At 40.9% G+C, this 20,692-nt stretch overlaps 2 protein-coding genes and 3 long non-coding RNA genes across 17 annotated transcripts in view; 3 read left to right on the top strand and 2 right to left on the bottom strand.

Moving 5' to 3' along the window:
• Positions 1-3,611, top strand: part of LOC124209537 (teneurin-a-like) — a 114,551-nt gene extending 110,940 nt beyond the window's left edge. For all 3 annotated transcript variants that reach the window (XM_046607561.1, XM_046607562.1, XM_046607563.1), the window contains 2 exons: positions 64-205; positions 272-3,611. In XM_046607561.1, coding sequence (XP_046463517.1) covers positions 64-205; positions 272-2,806 — 2,677 coding nt within the window. In that variant the 3' untranslated portion in view covers positions 2,807-3,611. The remainder of the gene's footprint in view (positions 1-63; positions 206-271) is intronic.
• A 286-nt stretch (positions 3,612-3,897) lies between these two features.
• Positions 3,898-7,542, top strand: LOC124209536 (probable RNA-binding protein 19). 4 transcript variants are annotated; one of them, XM_046607559.1, is made up of 14 exons: positions 3,898-4,097; positions 4,191-4,373; positions 4,434-4,745; positions 4,804-5,074; positions 5,148-5,407; positions 5,491-5,626; positions 5,688-5,833; positions 5,895-6,026; positions 6,093-6,393; positions 6,460-6,782; positions 6,841-6,986; positions 7,052-7,157; positions 7,229-7,352; positions 7,414-7,542. In XM_046607559.1, exons 1-14 carry the CDS (start codon positions 4,062-4,064, stop codon positions 7,473-7,475), a joined length of 2,538 nt encoding a protein of 845 aa, XP_046463515.1. In that variant the 5' UTR covers positions 3,898-4,061; the 3' UTR covers positions 7,476-7,542. The 4 variants fall into 4 exon arrangements, with proteins under 4 accessions (XP_046463515.1, XP_046463516.1, XP_046463514.1 ...); XM_046607560.1 differs by having other exon boundaries at positions 3,900-4,097; positions 6,466-6,782; XM_046607558.1 differs by having other exon boundaries at positions 3,904-4,097; positions 4,191-4,745; positions 6,466-6,782.
• A 6,319-nt stretch (positions 7,543-13,861) lies between these two features.
• LOC124209534 lies at positions 13,862-15,831 on the bottom strand. 8 transcript variants are annotated; one of them, XR_006880948.1, is made up of 6 exons: positions 15,567-15,831; positions 15,366-15,471; positions 14,989-15,287; positions 14,430-14,926; positions 14,230-14,369; positions 13,862-14,013 (listed from the first exon to the last, which is right to left on the bottom strand). It is a non-coding gene; the product is annotated as an uncharacterized LOC124209534 (long non-coding RNA). The 8 variants fall into 8 exon arrangements; XR_006880944.1 differs by having other exon boundaries at positions 14,989-15,284; XR_006880947.1 differs by having other exon boundaries at positions 14,989-15,265; positions 15,567-15,830.
• A 31-nt stretch (positions 15,832-15,862) lies between these two features.
• On the top strand, positions 15,863-18,417 carry LOC124209535. Its single transcript, XR_006880950.1, has 3 exons — positions 15,863-16,011; positions 16,072-16,198; positions 18,266-18,417. It is a non-coding gene; the product is annotated as an uncharacterized LOC124209535 (long non-coding RNA).
• Positions 18,418-19,970: 1,553 nt separating this feature from the next.
• On the bottom strand, positions 19,971-20,245 carry LOC124209533. Its single transcript, XR_006880941.1, has 2 exons — positions 20,177-20,245; positions 19,971-20,115 (listed from the first exon to the last, which is right to left on the bottom strand). It is a non-coding gene; the product is annotated as an uncharacterized LOC124209533 (long non-coding RNA).
• Between the last annotated feature and the right edge of the window lie 447 nt (positions 20,246-20,692).

The following is a 20,692-nucleotide window of genomic DNA, read 5'->3' as shown; positions in this document are numbered from 1 at the left end:
ACATTCATAAAGTTTGTTTTAATTCTTTGCATTATTCTGATGAACCTATTTATTTCTTTGCAGAAATGGCCGTCTTCAAAGCTGGGTATGGGGTCAACGACAGGAAGTCTACAGTTACGACACGCGAGGGTTGCTGGCCGAGACTCGTTCCCGGTCAGATGGCAATTCAGGATCGAGGACAATCATTTACGGTCCTAACGATGTGGTAAGCAACTCATTTCAAACGAAATCCATAGACCAGACACTAAATTATGCTTTCCTCTCTAAACAGCCTACGAAGATAACACTCGCGAGTGGGCGATCCTTTAGCTACGCGTATGACGAATCCGGAGGTCTGAAATCATTGACGCTTCCATCTGGCAACGGCCGTCATAGTTTCTCCGTCCAGCCTTCAATGGGTTATTACAAGCTGATCTACTTACCACCTGGCAGCAGCACGAGCTCAACTAGCCAGAACGCTTACGTCGAACACTACGATTCGGAAGGCCGCAAACTCTTGGCCATGTTCCCGGGCGAGAGTGGACGCATAGTCTATCGGTACCGAGGATCGCAGTTGGCTGAGGAAGTTTGCGGTGATCGTCGCATCGATTACTCGACGGAAGATGACGGCGTAACGACAACAACCACGGTGACTGAACGGGAATTCGAATCGCGTACGGACGTGACCGTCAACAACGCCAAATTAATTTTGGAAGACAAAACGGATTACGGAGCCAAGACGGGACTAGCTGGATTCAAATTCGTCTACGGTTACGATTCGCTGTTGAGACCGTCCAGCATCAAGGGGCGCATTGGTGGTCAAATCCTTCCCGATTGGCCACTCAGCTACCAGATCAAAACAGGTTCACTGGAACAGATGGGCCAGTTCAAGATTTCCCGGCTGCGACCCAATGAGACTTCCTACTTTGACGGAACGGCCATCTTCACCCGAACGCTGAATCCTCACTTGGAATTGTCGGCTTCGTCGTTGACGCTACACAATGAAGAAGTTTTCAGGATGGAGTTGAGCTACGACGCCGCCGGAAGGATTAACCAGACTCGCACATACACTCGCTACCTGGGCCTGAAATCCTATGTCAACATCAAGAACCTAACGTACGATGCCGATGGTCAACTGGCGTCGGTGGAAGCTCCCGAATCGTGGCGCTTTGGATACGACCAGCACGGCAACTTGGCCAAATTGACGTACCGCGGGAATTCCATCCCCATGCAGCATAACGGATTCGATCGGTTGGTCAAGTTTGGCGAGGGCGCCTACCAGTACGACGACGCTGGCAACGTCATTCAAAATGCCAGAGAAGAGAAATTCCAGTGGTCTGCATCCGGACTGCTCATCCGAGCCCAGAAAAAAGGCATGTTTGATGTCAGATATTTTTACGACCATCAGCGACGTCTAGTCGGACGGCGGGACCAGCATGGCAATGTGACGCAGTTTTTCTACGCCAATCCACAGCGTCGCCATCAAGTGACTCACATATTTAGCCCGCGGGATCTTCGACTGACAACGCTGACTTACGACGAATTCGACCACCTGATGCACTTCCAGATCCTTCGCCATCGCTACTACGTCGCCACTGGTGATCGTTGCGGCACTCCGTCGGTCGTTTTCAGCCAGAAAGGTGAAGTGGTCCGCGAATTGGTCCGCTCCCCTTACGGTCACGTCGTTTACGATTCCAATCCCTACCTGTACATGCCGATCGACTGGTGTGGAGGTATCGCAGATCCAGCCACGGGGCACGTCCATGTCCGCGGCGATCGCATCTACGATCCTCTGATTGGTCAGTGGCTCAATCCTGAATGGCAACGGGCCACGAAGATGACCTACCAACCCGAACTGGTCCACTTGTACAGACTCCCCGGCAACGATCCTGTCAACTTGGATGCATTTGGTTTGTCCGGCTCTCATCGCTTGTCTCATACCAGTCGCTACCCTCAGTGGCTCAGTCGCATGGGATACCAACTGCCTACCATTCGATCACCTTATCAGGAAGACAACAGTGCGCTCGTAGCAGGAAAGTCGATCGTCAGACAGCCCCCGATCTTGACCACCAGTCGACTTTTGGAATTGAACCTGAGGCGCAAGTCGCTGCACGAGTTTGCAGATTTCGCATCCAAATGTTCGACTCCCAACGCCGACCAAATGGAACTGAACGAGATCCGATTCGCACTCGCTCCATCGACTTTGGGCAGAGGCATTCTGGTGTCGAGGAGCTCTGATGGGCGCTCTATCGTTTCCTCAACTTCTTTGGCCGATCCGGTCATTCGCGACGTCTTCACCAACGTTTTTAATAATTCCCGTTGGCTGAATTTAACGTTGCCTGGACATGGTCATGGGCAAGACACGTTCCACTTTTTCAAGCGCGGCGATAATGTCAGAATCAAAGTGGCCGAGGATATGGCTGCCCTGCGCCGACTGGGACCTAATGTCAATCTGACAATGCACGACACGCCGGACACGGGTGCCAAAGAGATCAAAATCGCTACAGGCCATGGCAACTTTGTAGTTATTTATGGTACCGATTTGGCCGCCGAAACGGAGCTGCTGTGGCGACACTCGGTCAAGTTAGCCGCCCGCCGAGCCTGGCATCGCGAGCAAATCCTGGCCCGCCGCGGAGGTATCAACACATTCCTCATGACGCAGAGCGAAATGGAGCAACTGTCTCGCGACGGTCACCTGCCCAATTACCGGCCAGAGTTGCAGCAGTCGTTGTGGAATTATCCGTTACTAGCCGATGATCCCACAGCCATGAGATTCCGCAAACGCAACGCAGCCGGATCTTCTTCGCTGGATGTCCCCCGTCGTTGAAAGCGTGTCGACTTCATGTCCAAGAATCTTTGATGAAATTTGTCCCTAAAACTGTGATACGTGCCAAACTATAAAAGTGCCCCCGCTCCCCAACCTAATCTAATGTTTTCCCGATTTTTTTTTCTTGCTTTCCGATTTTCTCTCCTCCCATGATAATCCCGCACGTATATGAAACTTACCGTATTATATACCCATAGGGAAACCATACCAGCACAGTGCTAGCATATATAGTATTAGTGCTCATACGTCTGATTAATCCGAATCGACCCAGTTTTTATAATATACTGAAAATTGTCAGTGTCTTGTGTAGTCGCTATTGTGTACATTTTGCTTTTTAAAAATACGGCCAACTCACAAGTCGACTTGGAGAAAAGTGGGCATTTTCATCTGCGACTAGTTTGATGAAGACGCGTGATCTTTCTACGATATCATTTCTTAAATTTGTTCATCAATGAAAGGCACGTCGTGGGAAGTTCCGCACTGCTTGCGCAGCTTATCGGCTGACTTTTGATTTTTCATCGTGTCAAGAGCACAATTTTGTTTTGGTCGAATTCTCTTCTCAATATTATTGCTCTCTCGTATTACAATGGACATAAAAGATATACATATGATTATATAAATGCTGTCGCATATTATTTTAAAATCATGTATAAAATTTTTCTTTGTATTTGTTCAATTTGTTGTGTTAGCCCTCATTTGACTGTTTCTGATCAAGTTTGTCACAAAATGTTCAGTGCTATGTGTATTTTAAAAACTCTGAATTAACTCGTCGCTGGGAAAATAAAAGAAAATATATCTAATAAAATATTTATCGTTCTCTCTTTTATTGAAACATATCCATTAATCCATTATCCAATTTATCGATCTCGAAGTTGCGATACAAACAGTTGGCGCAGTTGGCAAGTTATTATTTAAAAAATATATAATTGGCAATTGCTAATTAAAGATTATAAAATTTCAAAATTAGATATTAAAAATAGACATATCCTCTAGCCTGTTCTATTCATTTCAATAAAGGAAAACAAAAATTTCTAAAACCGCGGAAATGCACCTATTATTATTTAGTTGGCAACGGTGGGGCAATGAGCAGACGATTTTTTCCTTTCATTAGTGTGGTTGTGGGCTTGTGGCACATGTGGTCATGTTCTGATGCGAAACGTGTTTGTTTTCCTGAATCAAAACTCGTAGTTTCTGACACTGAAAATTCAACAGTTGTTTTTTTAATGAGTATTGTCATTTGACCCCTCATCCTAAAATGACGAGAATAATTGTAAAAAATCTTCCTCCCTCGGTGAGTTATTATTAAATCACATTTATTGTATTCCCATTATTCAAGGGGTTAGAAATAGTATAGATTTTAGACTTTTGAACTTTTTTCACTCAGGTGTCAGCACAAAAACTAAAAGAAACTTTCAGTCAAAAAGGACAAGTTACTGACGTTCAACTGAAATATGACAAAGATGGGAAATTTCGACATTTTGGCTTTGTTGGCTTCAAGAATGATGATGAAGCAGATTCAGCCTTGAGTTATTTTAACAACACATTTGTAGGATCCTGTAAAATTCAGGTATTATTCGCAATTCTAACATTGTTGAAAGTATATTTTTTAAGCATTTCTTGTTGGAAGGTTGAAAGATGTGTCAATTTAGGAGAGAGTTCTAAAATGAAAAAAGGAAAAAGAGCCCCGGAAGCTATTCCTGCCCCACTTCTTACACAGAAAGTGAATCCAGTAAAGGAGGACACAAATAAAACACCAGAAGATCCAGAATTTGCAGAATTTCGGGAAATACATTCCCATAACCAAAAGGACAAGATATGGGATAATGATGGAATAGATGGTTCTGTGCAAAAACCTATTTCAAGTGAAGATGCCAGTGATGCAAAGGAAGAAAACCTGATTGAAACTATTGCACACAAAAAAGATCTCAGTGATTTAGAGGTATTTTTTTTTGTAATTTTATGTGTTGAAATTATTATTCATATCCAATGTTGTGCAGTATCTCAAATCCAAAGTTGTAGGTGGAGCAGAAAGCAGTGATAAACCAGTAAAACTATTTACAAAGAAAGAAAAAGCTCATCAGGACTACATGCACTTGAAAGTCAGGGGATTTTCTTGTCAAGTAAAAAAAAAAGACATCAAAGAGTTTTTTGCTCCTCTTAAATTGGATTCAATCAGGCTACCTCCCAAAGTGAAAGGTGTTGCATATATTGGTTTTTCCTCTGAGAAAGACATGAAAAAAGCATTGAACAAGCATAGAAGTTTCTATGGTAAAAACAGTTCTTAATAAAATACTCTTTAGACATTGACATTTCATTCATAGTTCTCTATTTCTTTTTACAGCTGGCAACAGAATAAGTGTTGTTAAATCAGAGAAAAAAATTATTTTGGATGAAGAACCAAAAAGTCAAACTAAAAATGAAGCCTGGGAACGACAAGAAAACGATATGAAGAAGGAAGAAACTGTTGCCGAATCTGGCAGAATTTTTATTCGTAATTTGGCTTATACAGCAACCGAAGAGGACATAGAAGCTCTGTTTTCCCGATATGGGCCGTTAGCTGAAACCCATCTTCCAATTGACAAACACTCTCGGAAAATCAAGGTGAGAATTTTATTTTTAAATTATATTTTCAAGGATATTTTAATGTTGATATACGGTATTATACATGATATTTTATGTTATAGGGATTTGCTTTTGTGACTTACGTCATTCCTGAACATGCTGTCAGAGCTTATACCGCTCTCGATGGAACCGCGTTCCAAGGTCGAATGTTACATTTGATTGCCGGCAAACCTAAGGCAACTGATGACGATGATGCAGGTAAAAACATTTTTATTTTCAACGATGAACTGTTAAATTTCTCGTGTTTCTCTTAAGTTAGATGGTGAAGGAACCAGTTACAAGAAGAAAAAATTAAAAGATCTCAAAAATAAAGCTGCATCAGCGCATAACTGGAACACTTTATTTCTGGGCACCAATGCGGTAGCTACTTTGATGGCTGAGCGTTATTCGACAACCAAACAGCAGGTTAGAATTGAATACAGGTTGTGTAACAAAAACTGAACTAACAATATTTTATGATTCAAAGGTCTTATTAGAAGGAGGAGACGGTCAGCAGCAGAGTGTGGCCGTACGGTTGGCTCTGGGTGAAACGCAACTTGTAGCGGAAACAAAACAGTTTCTTGTTGATAATGGAATCCATTTAGACGCATTTCAAGACGTAAAATCTCAGCATAGTGTTTGGTTAATAGCGTGTATGTTTGATTAAATTTTAATCTTCTCTTAGGCACCTAAACAACGATCCAAAACAGTGATGTTGGTAAAAAATTTGGATGCTCAATCAAATGTTGACGAGCTTCGCGATCTTTTCAGCCCTTTCGGTGAATTAGGTCGTGTTCTTTTACCACCACGTGGCGTAACTGCTATTGTCGAATTTCTTGAACCAACGGAAGCTAAGGCAGCTTTCCGTAAGTTGGCTTATTCGAAATTTCGTCACATGCCTTTGTATCTGGAATGGGCTCCAATGGATGTTTTTCGAACGGCTGCTCAACGCGTTGAATCTAAACCTTCTGAAAATAAAACAAAAGGTAAATTACAGTGGCATTCCAACTATCAAACATAAACAAATAATATTTGAATTTTTACTTGTTCAGTCAAAGATGCAAGTGCAGTGGCTACTTTAGAAGAAAATAATCCAATTCCTTCTGATAAAGTTGAAGAACAACCTGAACAGGATACCACAGTCTTTGTTAAAAATGTTAACTTTGCGACTACTGATCAATCGATGCGTAAGCATTTCGAGTCTTGCGGACCCATTTTTTCCGCAACTGTGGCTCGGAAAAAAGACCCGAAAAATCCTGGCCAGTTTTTATCGATGGGTTACGGATTTGTTCAGTTTTTGTCAAAAAAAGCTACAGTTACAGCTTTAAAAGAATTGCAAAACTCGACGTTGGATGGTCATACAATTGAACTGAAGGTAAAACTAAAACTTACTTGTTAACTTGTAACTTTTAAATAATACCATATCATTTAAGCGTTCAAATCGAACTGAAAACAAAGAAGAAACGATAATTACTGCGAGAAAAACTTTGTCGACAACTAAAGAACCGATATCCAGTAAATTACTCGTTAGGAATATTCCGTTTGAAGCCACGACCAAGGAAGTGACTGAACTCTTCAAGTAATAATTCTTCATTATAGGATAAAAGGATCTAGAAATATTTTTATGATTTTGAAAATTTTTAGGCCATTCGGTGAACTAAAGGCAGTTCGTTTGCCAAAAAAAATGGCTGGAAATCAATCACATCGTGGTTTTGCATTTATAGATTTCATCACAAAGCAAGATGCTAAAGTAAGGCTTAGCAAAAGAAGAAGCTTTTATTTTCCATTTTGTGTCATATGTATTACCTTTATTACTTACAGAGAGCATTTGAAAGTTTATCAGCAAGTACTCATTTGTATGGACGACGTTTGGTGTTGGAGTGGGCGGCTAGCGAAGATACGGTAGAAGATGTTCGAAGAAGAACTACTTCCCATTATACTGAAGGCAAATCTTGTACAAAATATTAAACTCGTTGTGAAATTCATTTATTTTCTTTTCGATATAGGACCACCTACAAAACGCAACAAGAAATTGGAATTACCTGCAAACGGAATAGAATCTGATTAGTTGTATGGTAGAAAACGGAGATGCCGTGTTCCAGAAAACGACAGTAAATAAATATTTCGCCAATTGATGCTTCACTGCGTATTTGCACTTGGTTCACAGTGTTTGGTTATCAGCTAAAGTAGGTGGTAATTTTCAGCTGGTGTTCACCTAATAATGGTCAAATTGAAAAATGTTGAGAACAGTTTCTTTATTCTTCAACTAATGAAAATTTACTGATTTAAATAGGCAATAAGTAGATATTGGTTTACCTTATTTAATACTAAGATCTTACACATTTTTGTTTAAATACTCTTTTTTTTTGCAGTTGCTTTGGAAACTGCTTCATTAACTTCATTTGTCTTACTGATGTAATAATCAAATCGTTAGCTCTATGTGTTCGCAATCAATTTGACCAATCCCCATAAGCCCAAGCCCCAAAGGTGTCCGTGTCCCGTTTCGTCTTGAGAGAATCTTGTGGATACTTATGATTATCGAAAATTGCCGTTGGAATACGAATACTTTCATCAACGACTAGGTGGTGAAATGGCATGCGGTCATTCGAACACCGGACACCAGCCCCCAGGCCATACTCCAAACCAGCACACCATGATATATTCTATATCCTTCACACTCGCAGGTCACGTAAATCATTACGTAAAACGTGTCATGATGCCACGGCGGAGAGGTTGCTCTTCCTTCCTAGTGTTGTGACTCAGGGATTTGGTAATAGTTTTCGTGGATAACATTATTAGAGTATCTGCTTGTCTGGTATTGCATTTTTACTATGACACCTTTTTAGAAACTTTAAAAATTTGAATGGCTGTAAGGGAGAGTTTACATCGATCATGCGATATTTTTTGTCTTCATTTTAAACGTTGGGTTGGATAGATTTTTAATGGTTTAATTTATAGCACACTATTTATATTCCATTCGTTTCTCGTTTACTGCTCTTGGCACATAGTTCTGTTATATTTCATAACATTTAATTTTCTTTTAGAACGCGAATGTGTTCCATCGGGATATTCGGTCACATCATCAACAATCACAAGCTATTAAAATATCTTCGCATCACCTATGTTTGTGCCTGTGCCCGCTTCACCGCCTTCACAAATCAATCAACCGGAGCCAGTGGAACGTTTGGATTCACAAGAAAGAGATTCACAAGATCGATGGCGGATGCTGGAACTACAGAAGAAGATTCAGGAATTGGAGATTAGTTTGCAGGAAGCCAAAGCCAAACAGGCTGTCCTCCCATTGGCATTAAGAGCCAGCAGGTCGTCATCGACAAATCGATATCTGCAGCTATTTCCACTGGAGCAAAAAGCCGAACTTTGTGTGTTCCTGAAAACAATCCTCCTACCTCATCTTCTATCTTTTCTAAAATTCTGATTGAAATTGATCTTCTGCAAGTCCGATTGAGCAATGTGATCGCCTCAACCGGAGCTGTCGTTGTCAGCCGTCGTCGCATTGGAAAGATAACCGACAACTATCAGGAGCCGATTGGGCGTGGAGGATTCGGTCAAGTGTGCAAAGGAACTTGGCATGGACGTCAAGTAGCCGTCAAAGAAATCCGCTCTCCTTGACGTTGCAGCACGGTCGTTGAGGCTCGATCGTTCGCCAAGATGATTCAACAAGAGGTTGAAGCCCTTTCAGCTGTCCAGCACCGCAATATTATTGGACTGCTTGGTCTTTGCATGGATAACGAATCGAGTGATGGTGACGCATCGATTAGAGTCTCGCTCATCTTTGAATTCGCCAACGGAGGGACTCTTTTCGACTGTCTTTTCGGTGGCCAAGCAAAAAACAGCAAATTCAAATTAGACGTGAATCAAATTATGCTGATCGCTCGCCATCTCATCGCGAGGCTCTCCATCTACTCAGCAGCATTCCACTCAGCAGGAGCCGGGCGGTTCAGTTATGGTCCACCGTGACGTGAAATCCACCAATGTTTTACTGCAACGGGATGACGAAGGAAAAGTCGTACGAGCTGTTTTGGCCGATTTTGGTTTGGCACGTTTTCATTCGGATCTCAACAAAAGTGGCTCCGGTTCTGGCCTAGCAGCCAGTTCCATGACAGCCGTGGTAAGTACTAAGTACCCACGGCTATGGCGATCCTTTGTATGCGGAGGTACTGTATATTTTCAACATGTTCCAAGTGATGCAGTATTTATTTATCATTTTTCAATTACCATTGTAGAGTTCAACCTGCAGACGGGCCGGCCAGTTTGCATGTCCTTCACGCTTGAAGGTCACGGTGAAAATTACGTGTAAAACTGTCAATGCGGTGGTGTAGAGGTTGGGTGAGAAAGGTACGTGTTTCATCATTATCAAACAGATAAAATACCCGCAAGGCTCAGCTATTTGGTATTCATTTTGATATTTGTTGTTGTAGACCCATCCCCAGCAACGCCAACCTAAAGAAGGAAAGGCCAGTTTGCATTTCCTTCGCGCTTGAAGGTCATGGAGATCATTACATAAAACGTATCATGCGACGGCGGAGAGGTTGGGTGAGAAAGGTACGTGTTTCATCATTATCAAATAGGTACAATAGCCGCAAGGCTTAAGAGGTGAGGGTGATCAAAAAATCGTATAAAAAGGAGAGAGAAAAGGCCAGAGACATCAGTCGAGTGAGCATCTCCGACACGGCAACAACTGCTGTGGCCTATCTGTCACCATCTGCCTTCTTCACCGTATTGCCAGTTCACATCCATGGGTAAATATTGTCTTTTTTACATTGAGATTGGTAGCAATCCTACTTTTTTCTTTATGTATGCCTGTTATTATTTAATATTTACGTTTGAATGTGTTTAATGTCTAGTTAATAAGGCGTCATATGCTGTTGGGTGTTGTATCGTTGATGGCTGGGTCGACCACTGGTGTACCGATGTCTCCTGGGTATGGTGGAAACCAAACCGCAACGCCGCCGCCTTACTACCCAAAAGCAACTTACGCAACGACCAGTTACTGCACCGAGGTCTACAAGTACTACACTACTAAGGCACCGGAGTTTTATACCACAACTTACGCTGCCCCGACCCACTACAATGACGCCCTGAAGTATTACTCTGCCCCGAGTTACTACACCACGAAGGCGACGGAGTGCTACATGACTACGCATGCTGCCACATCCTACTACACGAGGCTCCCAAGTATTACTCTGTTCTCAGATACTTATTGCACCGATTTTCCTAAATACTATTCTGTTCCCAGCTGCTACACCGAGGCTCCCGCTGATTACTCCACCAAAACGGTCGAGTACTTCACCGAAGCGGCAAAGTACTTCTCTGCCCCGATCTACGCAATCACAACTGAGGCGGCCAAGTATTACGCAGTCCCCACTTAGTGTACAGAAGCTGCTCTTTCGTGCTACGTTGAACAGAAATACTACACTGATGCTCCAGTTCACTACACCACGACCTACGCTACACCACAGCCCCCAAGTACTACACAGGAGAAACCGTCTATTACACAACAACGTATGCTGCCTAGTTTACTACACCGATGCTCCCAAGTACTACATCACTAAGGCACCGGATTTCTACACTTGATGTATGCTGCCCCTGCCTACTACACCGAGGCCCCGCATTACTACAACACTGAAGCGCTCAAGTACTACACCACAACCTACGCTGCCCCGAGCTACTACAACTACGTCCCGAAGTATTACTGTGCGTAAAAGGTGTCGTTAAAAAAAAAGAAGTCGTGCCCGAACTGCAGTGCCCTATCTGTCACCAACTGCATTCCTCATCGTGTAACCGATTTGCAATTATGGGTAAATATTCTTATTTTTACATTGAGTTTTGTACCAATTCTATTTTTTTTCTATTTGTTAATATGCCTGTTAATGTTTAATATTAATGTTTAAATGTATTTACTCTTACTGTTTAGGCAACTATGGTGTCGTGCTCCTGTTGGGTGTTGTATCGTTGATGGCTGGGTTGACCGCTGGTGTAGCGATGTCTCCTTGGTATGGCGGAAATCAAACCGCAACGCCGTCGCCTACCTACACAACTTACGCAACGACCAGTACTGCACCGAGGTCTTCAAGTACTACACTACTAAGGTATCGGAGTTTTATACCACAACTTACGCTGCCCCGAGCCACTACACTGACGCCCTGAAGTATTACTCTGCCCCGAGTTACTACACCACCAAGGCGACGGAGTGCTACATGACTACGCATGCTGCCCCATCCTCCGAGGCTCATGCACCGAGGCTCCTAAGTATTGCTTTGTTCTCATCTACTTATTGCACCGATTTTCCTAAATACTCCTCTGTTCCCAGCTGCTACACCGAGGCTCCCGCCGATTACCACACCGAAGCTTCAAAGTACTACTCTGCCCCGATCTACACAACCATAACTGAGGCGGCCAATTATTACGCTGTCCCGACTTGCTGCACAGAAGCTGCACTTTCGTACTACGTTGAACAGAAATACTACACTGATGCTCCAGTTCACTACACCACGACCTATGCTACACCGCAGCCCCCAAGTACTACACCGGAGAAGCCGCCTACAACAACGTATGCTGCCTAGTTTACTACACCGAGGCTCCAAGTACTACATCACTAAGGCACCGGAATTCTGCACGTCTATGTATGCTACCCCTTCCTACTACGCCGAGGCCCCGCGTTACTACAACACTGAAGCGCTCAAGTACTACACTACAACCTGCGTTTCCCCGAGCTACTACACCCACGTCCTGAAGTATTACTGTGCGTAAAAGGAGTCTTAAAAAAAAAAGAAGTGCCCGAACTGCAGTGCCCTATCTGTCACCAACTGCTCTCCTCGTAACCGATTCGCAATTATGGGTAAATATTCTTATTTTTATATGAGTTTTGTATCAATTATATTTTTTTCTATGTTGTAGCTATCGTTGATGGCTGGGTCGACTGCTGGTGTAGCGATGTCTCCTTGGTATGGCGAAAACCAAACCGTAACGCCGCCGCCTTCCTACTCAACTTACGCAATGACCAGTTCCTGCACCGATGTCTTCAAGTACTACACCACCAAACCACGGGAGTTTTATACCACAACTTACGCTGCCCCGAGCCACTACACTGATGCCCTGAAGTATTACTCTGCCCTGAGTTACTACACCATCTAGGCGACGGATGACACCACATGACTACGTATACTGCCTATCCTATACACCGAGGCTTCTAAGTATAACTTTGTTATCAGCTACTTATTGCACCGATTTTCCTAAATACTATTCTGTTCCCAGCTGCTTTACCGAGGCTCCCGCTGATGTCTCCACCAAGACGGTCGAATACTACACTGAAGCGACAAAGTACTACTCTGCCCCGATCTACATAACCACAACTGAGGCGGCCAAGTATTACGCAGTCCCGACTTGCTACACCAAAGCTGCTCTTTCGTGCTGCGTCGAACAGAGATACTACACTGATGCTCCAGTCTACTACACCACGACCTACGCTACACCTAGCTACAACACCGCAGACCCCAAGTACTACACCGAAGAAGGCGTCCATACACAACTACGTACGCTGCCTAGCTTACTACATCGAGGAATTTAAGTATTACTCTCCTCCAAACTACTACCAAACTGAGGTTCATATGTATTACATCAGCAATTCTCCCCACCTTGTCACCACTATTTACGCTACTCCGAGCTATATACCGAAGTTCTAAAGTATTTTTTGTACGTGTTGAAAGATTGTTGAAATACAAGATTGATTCATAAATCACAATTGCATGTCCATTTTCTCTTAAGTACCTTTCCTCCTGCTGATCATTGCGTGTTGCGAGAAAATATTTTTGAGTGCTGTGTAAACTTACAAAATAATCGATCTTGCAACATACCAACAATAAAAATTCAAACTCCTGTTTTACATTTCATAAACATCAACTTCTTTTTTATAAATTTTTTTCTATCATTAAAATTCAAAGTCCAACTTTTCTAAAAATTCAAAGTCCACACACCTATTATTTCTGCTAAGTCCAGACTTTTCTTTTTGAAAAAAAATTTAAAAAAATTCCCCTTACACAAAGTTTTGAAAAAATTATCGCGAAAAAATTTAACTCGAATATTTTATTGTATGCAAAATTTATTTTTATAATATACATGCATCATATACATTTTTCCTGTGGCCCCCAGGGGGGGGGGCCTGTCGCTTTCTCTACCGCGATAATAACATGATGCAAGTTATATGCAAGTTATTATTTGTTTGGCGCAGAAAGCTTATTTTATCTAGCAGTTCTCGACTGTGTCAAACCTGACATTGATCAGGTTGCCTCAGTCGTATACTGCATGATTGAATGAAAACTCAAAAGACAACATATCAAACTTTTAACGCAGCAACACAAAATATCACTGGCAGAGCAATTTCATATGGCATGGATGAAAACGACAACACAAAAATTTTTGAAGTCAGGAACCCAGATGGAACAGCTCAGCTGCAACAGCACAGCAACTTCTGGATTGAACTGCAACCGCATGCTCCATACAATGGTTCAATCTGTCTTCGTCACACCTTTCACCATTTGGCTGCAACAAGGTAACCACCACCAGCGTTAAAGAAGTGTTTGTTATATCTGTTTAAGAAAAGAAAATTATTTTCGAGAAACACAACTCTAAAATGCATACTCATTATAACAAAAGAATACAAAGAGTACAGAAAACTACGCAGTCCAACAGAATAACTTTGATAACTGATTCAAAATTTCTATAGTAGCAGAGCAAATTGGTCTACTCTCTAGTCATGTTAACTAAATCTGTACTTTTGAAAGACATTTGATCAAAATAATTACTTATTGCTGTTACATGGGATGAGACGGTACGTCTAAGAACAGGCACCGAGACACACGAGGCACGCCATTTCGGAAATGTACAGGCACTTCCAAGTCTGATTTGAATGATTTGGCAACTTGGTTTTTACGTGCTAAATCACCTGTAAATTTTCACATCAACATATTACATTCAATAGCAATAGGAAATTAACAATAAATACCTTTTAATTTTCATCGTGAGAAACGTCACAACCAACAACCCATCTCTGCTGCGTCTTGGATCAAAATGGCCGCTTAGCGTCCCCGAAGAGATTCGCGCCACCTGGTGGACATCATTTCAGCCACTTATTCACAGCCATTAGACTCCTGTTCCAAATGACTGAACGCAACGGCTGGATTGAATTCGACATTCGACATGCCTTTCGGCTTTCACTAGCTGGCACGAAATGAATCAAATGAGCATGAACACCATGAAGTTAAACCATGAAGAATGAAGTTAGCTTTTCAGACTTTGTAACTCTTTCAACATAAAAATCTATAATATTAACAGAAAGTGTTGGTGGTCAAGAAAAAAATTAAACTTACAATTTTCTGAAGAAAACAATCATTTTCCTGCATGTGGCTGTAAGGCAACATCACCAGAGTTATCTGTGTTAGAGTATGTACAGTGAGTTGAGTTCCAACTAACTTTGGCATCCAACAGTTAGTCATGTTGAATCTAAAGTAAATATGTCAATAAATATTCCAACATTCATCCAATAAACTAAAGTTAATGGCTACCTACTGCTCGTGTTTAACATTCAGAAAAATACAACACATGTTGGTAAGTTGCCCTGCATTTGTTCATATTCTTCTCTTAAGCTGCTGCAAAGACCTGAAGATTACCCATGGCCTAGATGAAATGATATTTTTCATATTATTCCCCATGATAGAAAATACAATCTATGACATCAAATAACAGTTTACAACCGAAAGAAGAATAATACTTGTACGTCAATGAATTGTTTGTTGAAAAACATGTTCAGAAAAACAAACATGTCCACACTGGGGTAGTGACCTACCAAGATCAATAGAAACTGCTGATAATTAGACGAATATTAACTAAGTCTGGGAACAAGTATTTACAAAAATTGTGACTAAGACATTATTGTTTTTACCTGTTTTGACTGCATGATGCATTCAGCAGAACGAAGATTTTTAATAAAAGAGATGGTGGTAGTGATGTTAGGCTGCTTGTATGCTACTGTCCTTTCCCGTTCCTTCCTGCAGGTAAGATTGAGGAATTTTTAATTTGATCCAGCACACATAAGAATAAATAACATCGCAAACAAGTTGCACAGAAAAGAACTTGAATTTACTGATGAATTCATCGGTAATTTTCATGGAAAAACAGGAAAACTTTTGACAAACACTGATACAACAATCCGCCATCACATGAAACGCCATCTATTGGACACCTCTGACACCCCAAGTCCATAACGCAATTTACTTTGGTATGGCGACCGTACAACTCAAAAGTCAAAAGACAGAAGAACTCCATCGACAATAGAACCACAATATTTGAAATAATTTTTAAAATTTCTTTGTGTGCGACAGTAGAACTCAAACGACAGTAGAACTCAAAGCCGTTGCGTTCAGTCATTACTCATTTGGAACAGGAGTCTAATGGCTGTGAATAAGTGGCTGAATTGATGTCCACCAGGTGGCGCGAATCTCTTCGGGGACGCTAAGCGGCCATTTTGATCCAAGACGCAGCAGAGATGGGTTGTTGGTTGTGACGTTTCTCACGATGAAAATTAAAAGGTATTTATTGTTAATTTCCTATTGCTATTGAATGTAATATGTTGATGTGAAAATTTACAGGTGATTTAGCACGTAAAAACCAAGTTGCCAAATCATTCAAATCAGACTTGGAAGTGCCTGTACATTTCCGAAATGGCGTGCCTCGTGTGTCTCGGTGCCTGTTCTTAGACGTACCGTCTCATCCCATGTAACAGCGGTTAAAGTCTATTTTAGCCGACCAAAACCTTACTTAATTCTACTTAATTTTTACTTTATTATACTTAATTTTTTCCTTAATTCTCAATTATTACTACACACTCACTTAATTTACACTTTACTTCACTTCACTTTACTTTACTTCACTTTACTTAAATACGAGAAATTTCACGTACAACCTCTCTGTTCCCTACCGTGTAGCAGACTGGCATCCTGTCAATATTATTAAAACACTGTTGCCAAAAATTCATAATTAATACATAATAGTGAAATATTATTTATTTTATTTATTTTCACATCGAAGCAATGTCGATTAGCTCTGTGGTATAGCACTGGATTACAAATTCATGGCTCAGTGGTTCAAATCCGAGATCAGGTGAAATATATAAATTAAATTTTTTTTAATTTTAAAGTAAGGGTCAATCAAGAATTACTTTACTTTTTATTTTAACGTTATATTATTTTATCCTACTTTATTATGAAGTTCATTGTGCCATATAAATACAGCTTTATTCAAATTATTACAGTGCACTTTATTATGATATAACTGTAAATGTTATTAAAACATTTTGCGTATCGAGGAAGTGTCGATTAGCGCTGTGGTATAGCAATAGAATTCTAACATAATGGTTGGTGGTTCAAATCCACGATCGATGAAAATATCATCAAATCATTATAAACTTTACTGTATTAATAACAACTTGTAAGTGGCAATCAAATTGTTACTTTATATTACTATACTTTATTATTCATATAAAGGTCATGGAACTTTACTATATTATATCATGATGAAGATACTTTACTTTACTTTACTTTATTATTATGATTTTGACGTTTCATGTATCCTTATAAGATAAAGTAAAGTATAGTAGGTTAGGTTAGGTTAGGTTAGGTTAGGTTAGGTTAGGTTAGGTTATAATAAGTATAATATGGCTGAAAAATTTCGATGTTTGTTGGCTGTTTTCGTTAACAAATCATTTAGCGTAAAAAGCGTAAGTTGAAATGGTGGGCTTTTGGGGGACAATCTGCATAAAAATAAAAAAAAGGGGGGGTTGGGGGGGTCTCCCCCCCACAAAAAAAACATTTTTACTGCGATTCATTGCCAAACACTGCACATTGATAAAAAATTTACTTTCATATCTAAGTTTATCATGTGTTGCGTGGAAAACTTATCAAATAAAATTTTAATATTCAAAGTATAAGTATGGCTCAAATTGTGATGCATGCAACGTCTGAGAATTTCCGTAGCAGACGACACCTGAATTAGTTTGATTTTTGACGGTGGTAGTGCAACATCTCAGGAATTAGACGGGCGTATTTTGACTAGACTTTTTGTAGCTAATAACGACTCAGAAGTGTATCACAGATTGTTCGTGAAACCAAAAACTCGCCATCTTAACTGCAGAATTTGGGATTTGATTTTACGAAGAAATCATGTTGATTCCTTAATAAGGGACATAGAGTTGTGCTGTTAAGTTCGTTTTGTATTGCGGCAATTGGATTACCTTTAAGTAAATAAAGTAAGTGGTATTTTTACTTTACCTATCTAATTCACTTTGCTTTACTTAATCTAGATAAGTAACTAAGCGGGAATAAGCCCGAGCATACCGTAAAAATATAGTTGTTTTTGGTTATAGTATAGTAAAGTATAATGAAGTATGGTTTGATGCTTTATTATACTTTATTATACCCACCCAAAACCCCTGTATTTCCTCGCTACGCTCGGGCTCATTCCCGCTTAGTTAGTTACTTTTCTAGATTAAGTAAAGTAAAGTGAATTAGATAAGTAAAGTAAAGTAAGAAGTTGGTCGGGTAAAATAGACTTTTACCGTAACAGCAATAAGTAATTATTTTGATCAAATGTCTTTCAAAAGTACAGATTTAGTTAACATGACTAGAGAGTAGACCAATTTGCTCTGCTACTATAGAAATTTTGAATCAGTTATCAAAGTTATTCTGTTGGACTGCGTAGTTTTCTGTACTCTTTGTATTCTTTTGTTATAATGAGTATGCATTTTAGAGTTGTGTTTCTCGAAAATAATTTTCTTTTCTTAAACAGATATAACAAACACTTCTTTAACGCTGGTGGTGGTTACCTTGTTGCAGCCAAATGGTGAAAGGTGTGACGAAGACAGATTGAACCATTGTATGGAGCATGCGGTTGCAGTTCAATCCAGAAGTTGCTGTGCTGTTGCAGCTGAGCTGTTCCATCTGGGTTCCTGACTTCAAAAATTTTTGTGTTGTCGTTTTCATCCATGCCATATGAAATTGCTCTGCCAGTGATATTTTGTGTTGCTGCGTTAAAAGTTTGATATGTTGTCTTTTGAGTTTTCATTCAATCATGCAGTATACGACTGAGGCAACCTGATCAATGTCAGGTTTGACACAGTCGAGAACTGCTAGATAAAATAAGCTTTCTGCGCCAAACAAATAATAACTTGCATATAACTTGCATCATGTTATTATCGCGGTAGAGAAAGCGACAGGCCCCCCCCCCTGGGGGCCACAGGAAAAATGTATATGATGCATGTATATTATAAAAATAAATTTTGCATACAATAAAATATTCGAGTTAAATTTTTTCGCGATAATTTTTTCAAAACTTTGTGTAAGGGGAATTTTTTTAAATTTTTTTTCAAAAAGAAAAGTCTGGACTTAGCAGAAATAATAGGTGTGTGGACTTTGAATTTTTAGAAAAGTTGGACTTTGAATTTTAATGATAGAAAAAAATTTATAAAAAAGAAGTTGATGTTTATGAAATGTAAAACAGGAGTTTGAATTTTTATTGTTGGTATGTTGCAAGATCGATTATTTTGTAAGTTTACACAGCACTCAAAAATATTTTCTCGCAACACGCAATGATCAGCAGGAGGAAAGGTACTTAAGAGAAAATGGACATGCAATTGTGATTTATGAATCAATCTTGTATTTCAACAATCTTTCAACACGTACAAAAAATACTTTAGAACTTCGGTATATAGCTCGGAGTAGCGTAAATAGTGGTGACAAGGTGGGGAGAATTGCTGATGTAATACATATGAACCTCAGTTTGGTAGTAGTTTGGAGGAGAGTAATACTTAAATTCCTCGATGTAGTAAGCTAGGCAGCGTACGTAGTTGTGTATGGACGCCTTCTTCGGTGTAGTACTTGGGGTCTGCGGTGTTGTAGCTAGGTGTAGCGTAGGTCGTGGTGTAGTAGACTGGAGCATCAGTGTAGTATCTCTGTTCGACGCAGCACGAAAGAGCAGCTTTGGTGTAGCAAGTCGGGACTGCGTAATACTTGGCCGCCTCAGTTGTGGTTATGTAGATCGGGGCAGAGTAGTACTTTGTCGCTTCAGTGTAGTATTCGACCGTCTTGGTGGAGACATCAGCGGGAGCCTCGGTAAAGCAGCTGGGAACAGAATAGTATTTAGGAAAATCGGTGCAATAAGTAGCTGATAACAAAGTTATACTTAGAAGCCTCGGTGTATAGGATAGGCAGTATACGTAGTCATGTGGTGTCATCCGTCGCCTAGATGGTGTAGTAACTCAGGGCAGAGTAATACTTCAGGGCATCAGTGTAGTGGCTCGGGGCAGCGTAAGTTGTGGTATAAAACTCCCGTGGTTTGGTGGTGTAGTACTTGAAGACATCGGTGCAGGAACTGGTCATTGCGTAAGTTGAGTAGGAAGGCGGCGGCGTTACGGTTTGGTTTTCGCCATACCAAGGAGACATCGCTACACCAGCAGTCGACCCAGCCATCAACGATAATCAGTGTAGTATTTCTGTTCAACGTAGTACGAAAGTGCAGCTTCTGTGCAGCAAGTCGGGACAGCGTAATAATTGGCCGCCTCAGTTATGGTTGTGTAGATCGGGGCAGAGTAGTACTTTGAAGCTTCGGTGTGGTAATCGGCGGGAGCCTCGGTGTAGCAGCTGGGAACAGAGGAGTATTTAGGAAAATCGGTGCAATAAGTAGATGAGAACAAAGCAATACTTAGGAGCCTCGGTGCATGAGCCTCGGAGGATGGGGCAGCATGCGTAGTCATGTAGCACTCCGTCGCCTTGGTGGTGTAGTAACTCGGGGCAGAGTAATACTTCAGGGCGTCAGTGTAGTGGCTCGGGGCAGCGTAAGTTGTGGTATAAAACTCCGATACCTTAGTAGTGTAGTACTTGAAGACCTCGGTGCAGTACTGGTCGTTGCGTAAGTTGTGTAGGTAGGCGACGGCGTTGCGGTTTGATTTCCGCCATACCAAGGAGACATCGCTACACCAGCGGTCAACCCAGCCATCAACGATACAACACCCAACAGGAGCACGACACCATAGTTGCCTAAACAGTAAGAGTAAATACATTTAAACATTAATATTAAACATTAACAGGCATATTAACAAATAGAAAAAAAATAGAATTGGTACAAAACTCAATGTAAAAATAAGAATATTTACCCATAATTGCAAATCGGTTACACGATGAGGAATGCAGTTGGTGACAGATAGGGCACTGCAGTTCG

This window comes from Daphnia pulex, chromosome 12 (genome assembly GCF_021134715.1).
Source record: "Daphnia pulex isolate KAP4 chromosome 12, ASM2113471v1".
NCBI classification, from domain to species: domain Eukaryota; kingdom Metazoa; phylum Arthropoda; class Branchiopoda; order Diplostraca; family Daphniidae; genus Daphnia; species Daphnia pulex.
The sequence above is the reverse complement of the archived record's forward strand: the minus strand, read 5'-3'. Positions and strand labels throughout refer to the sequence as shown.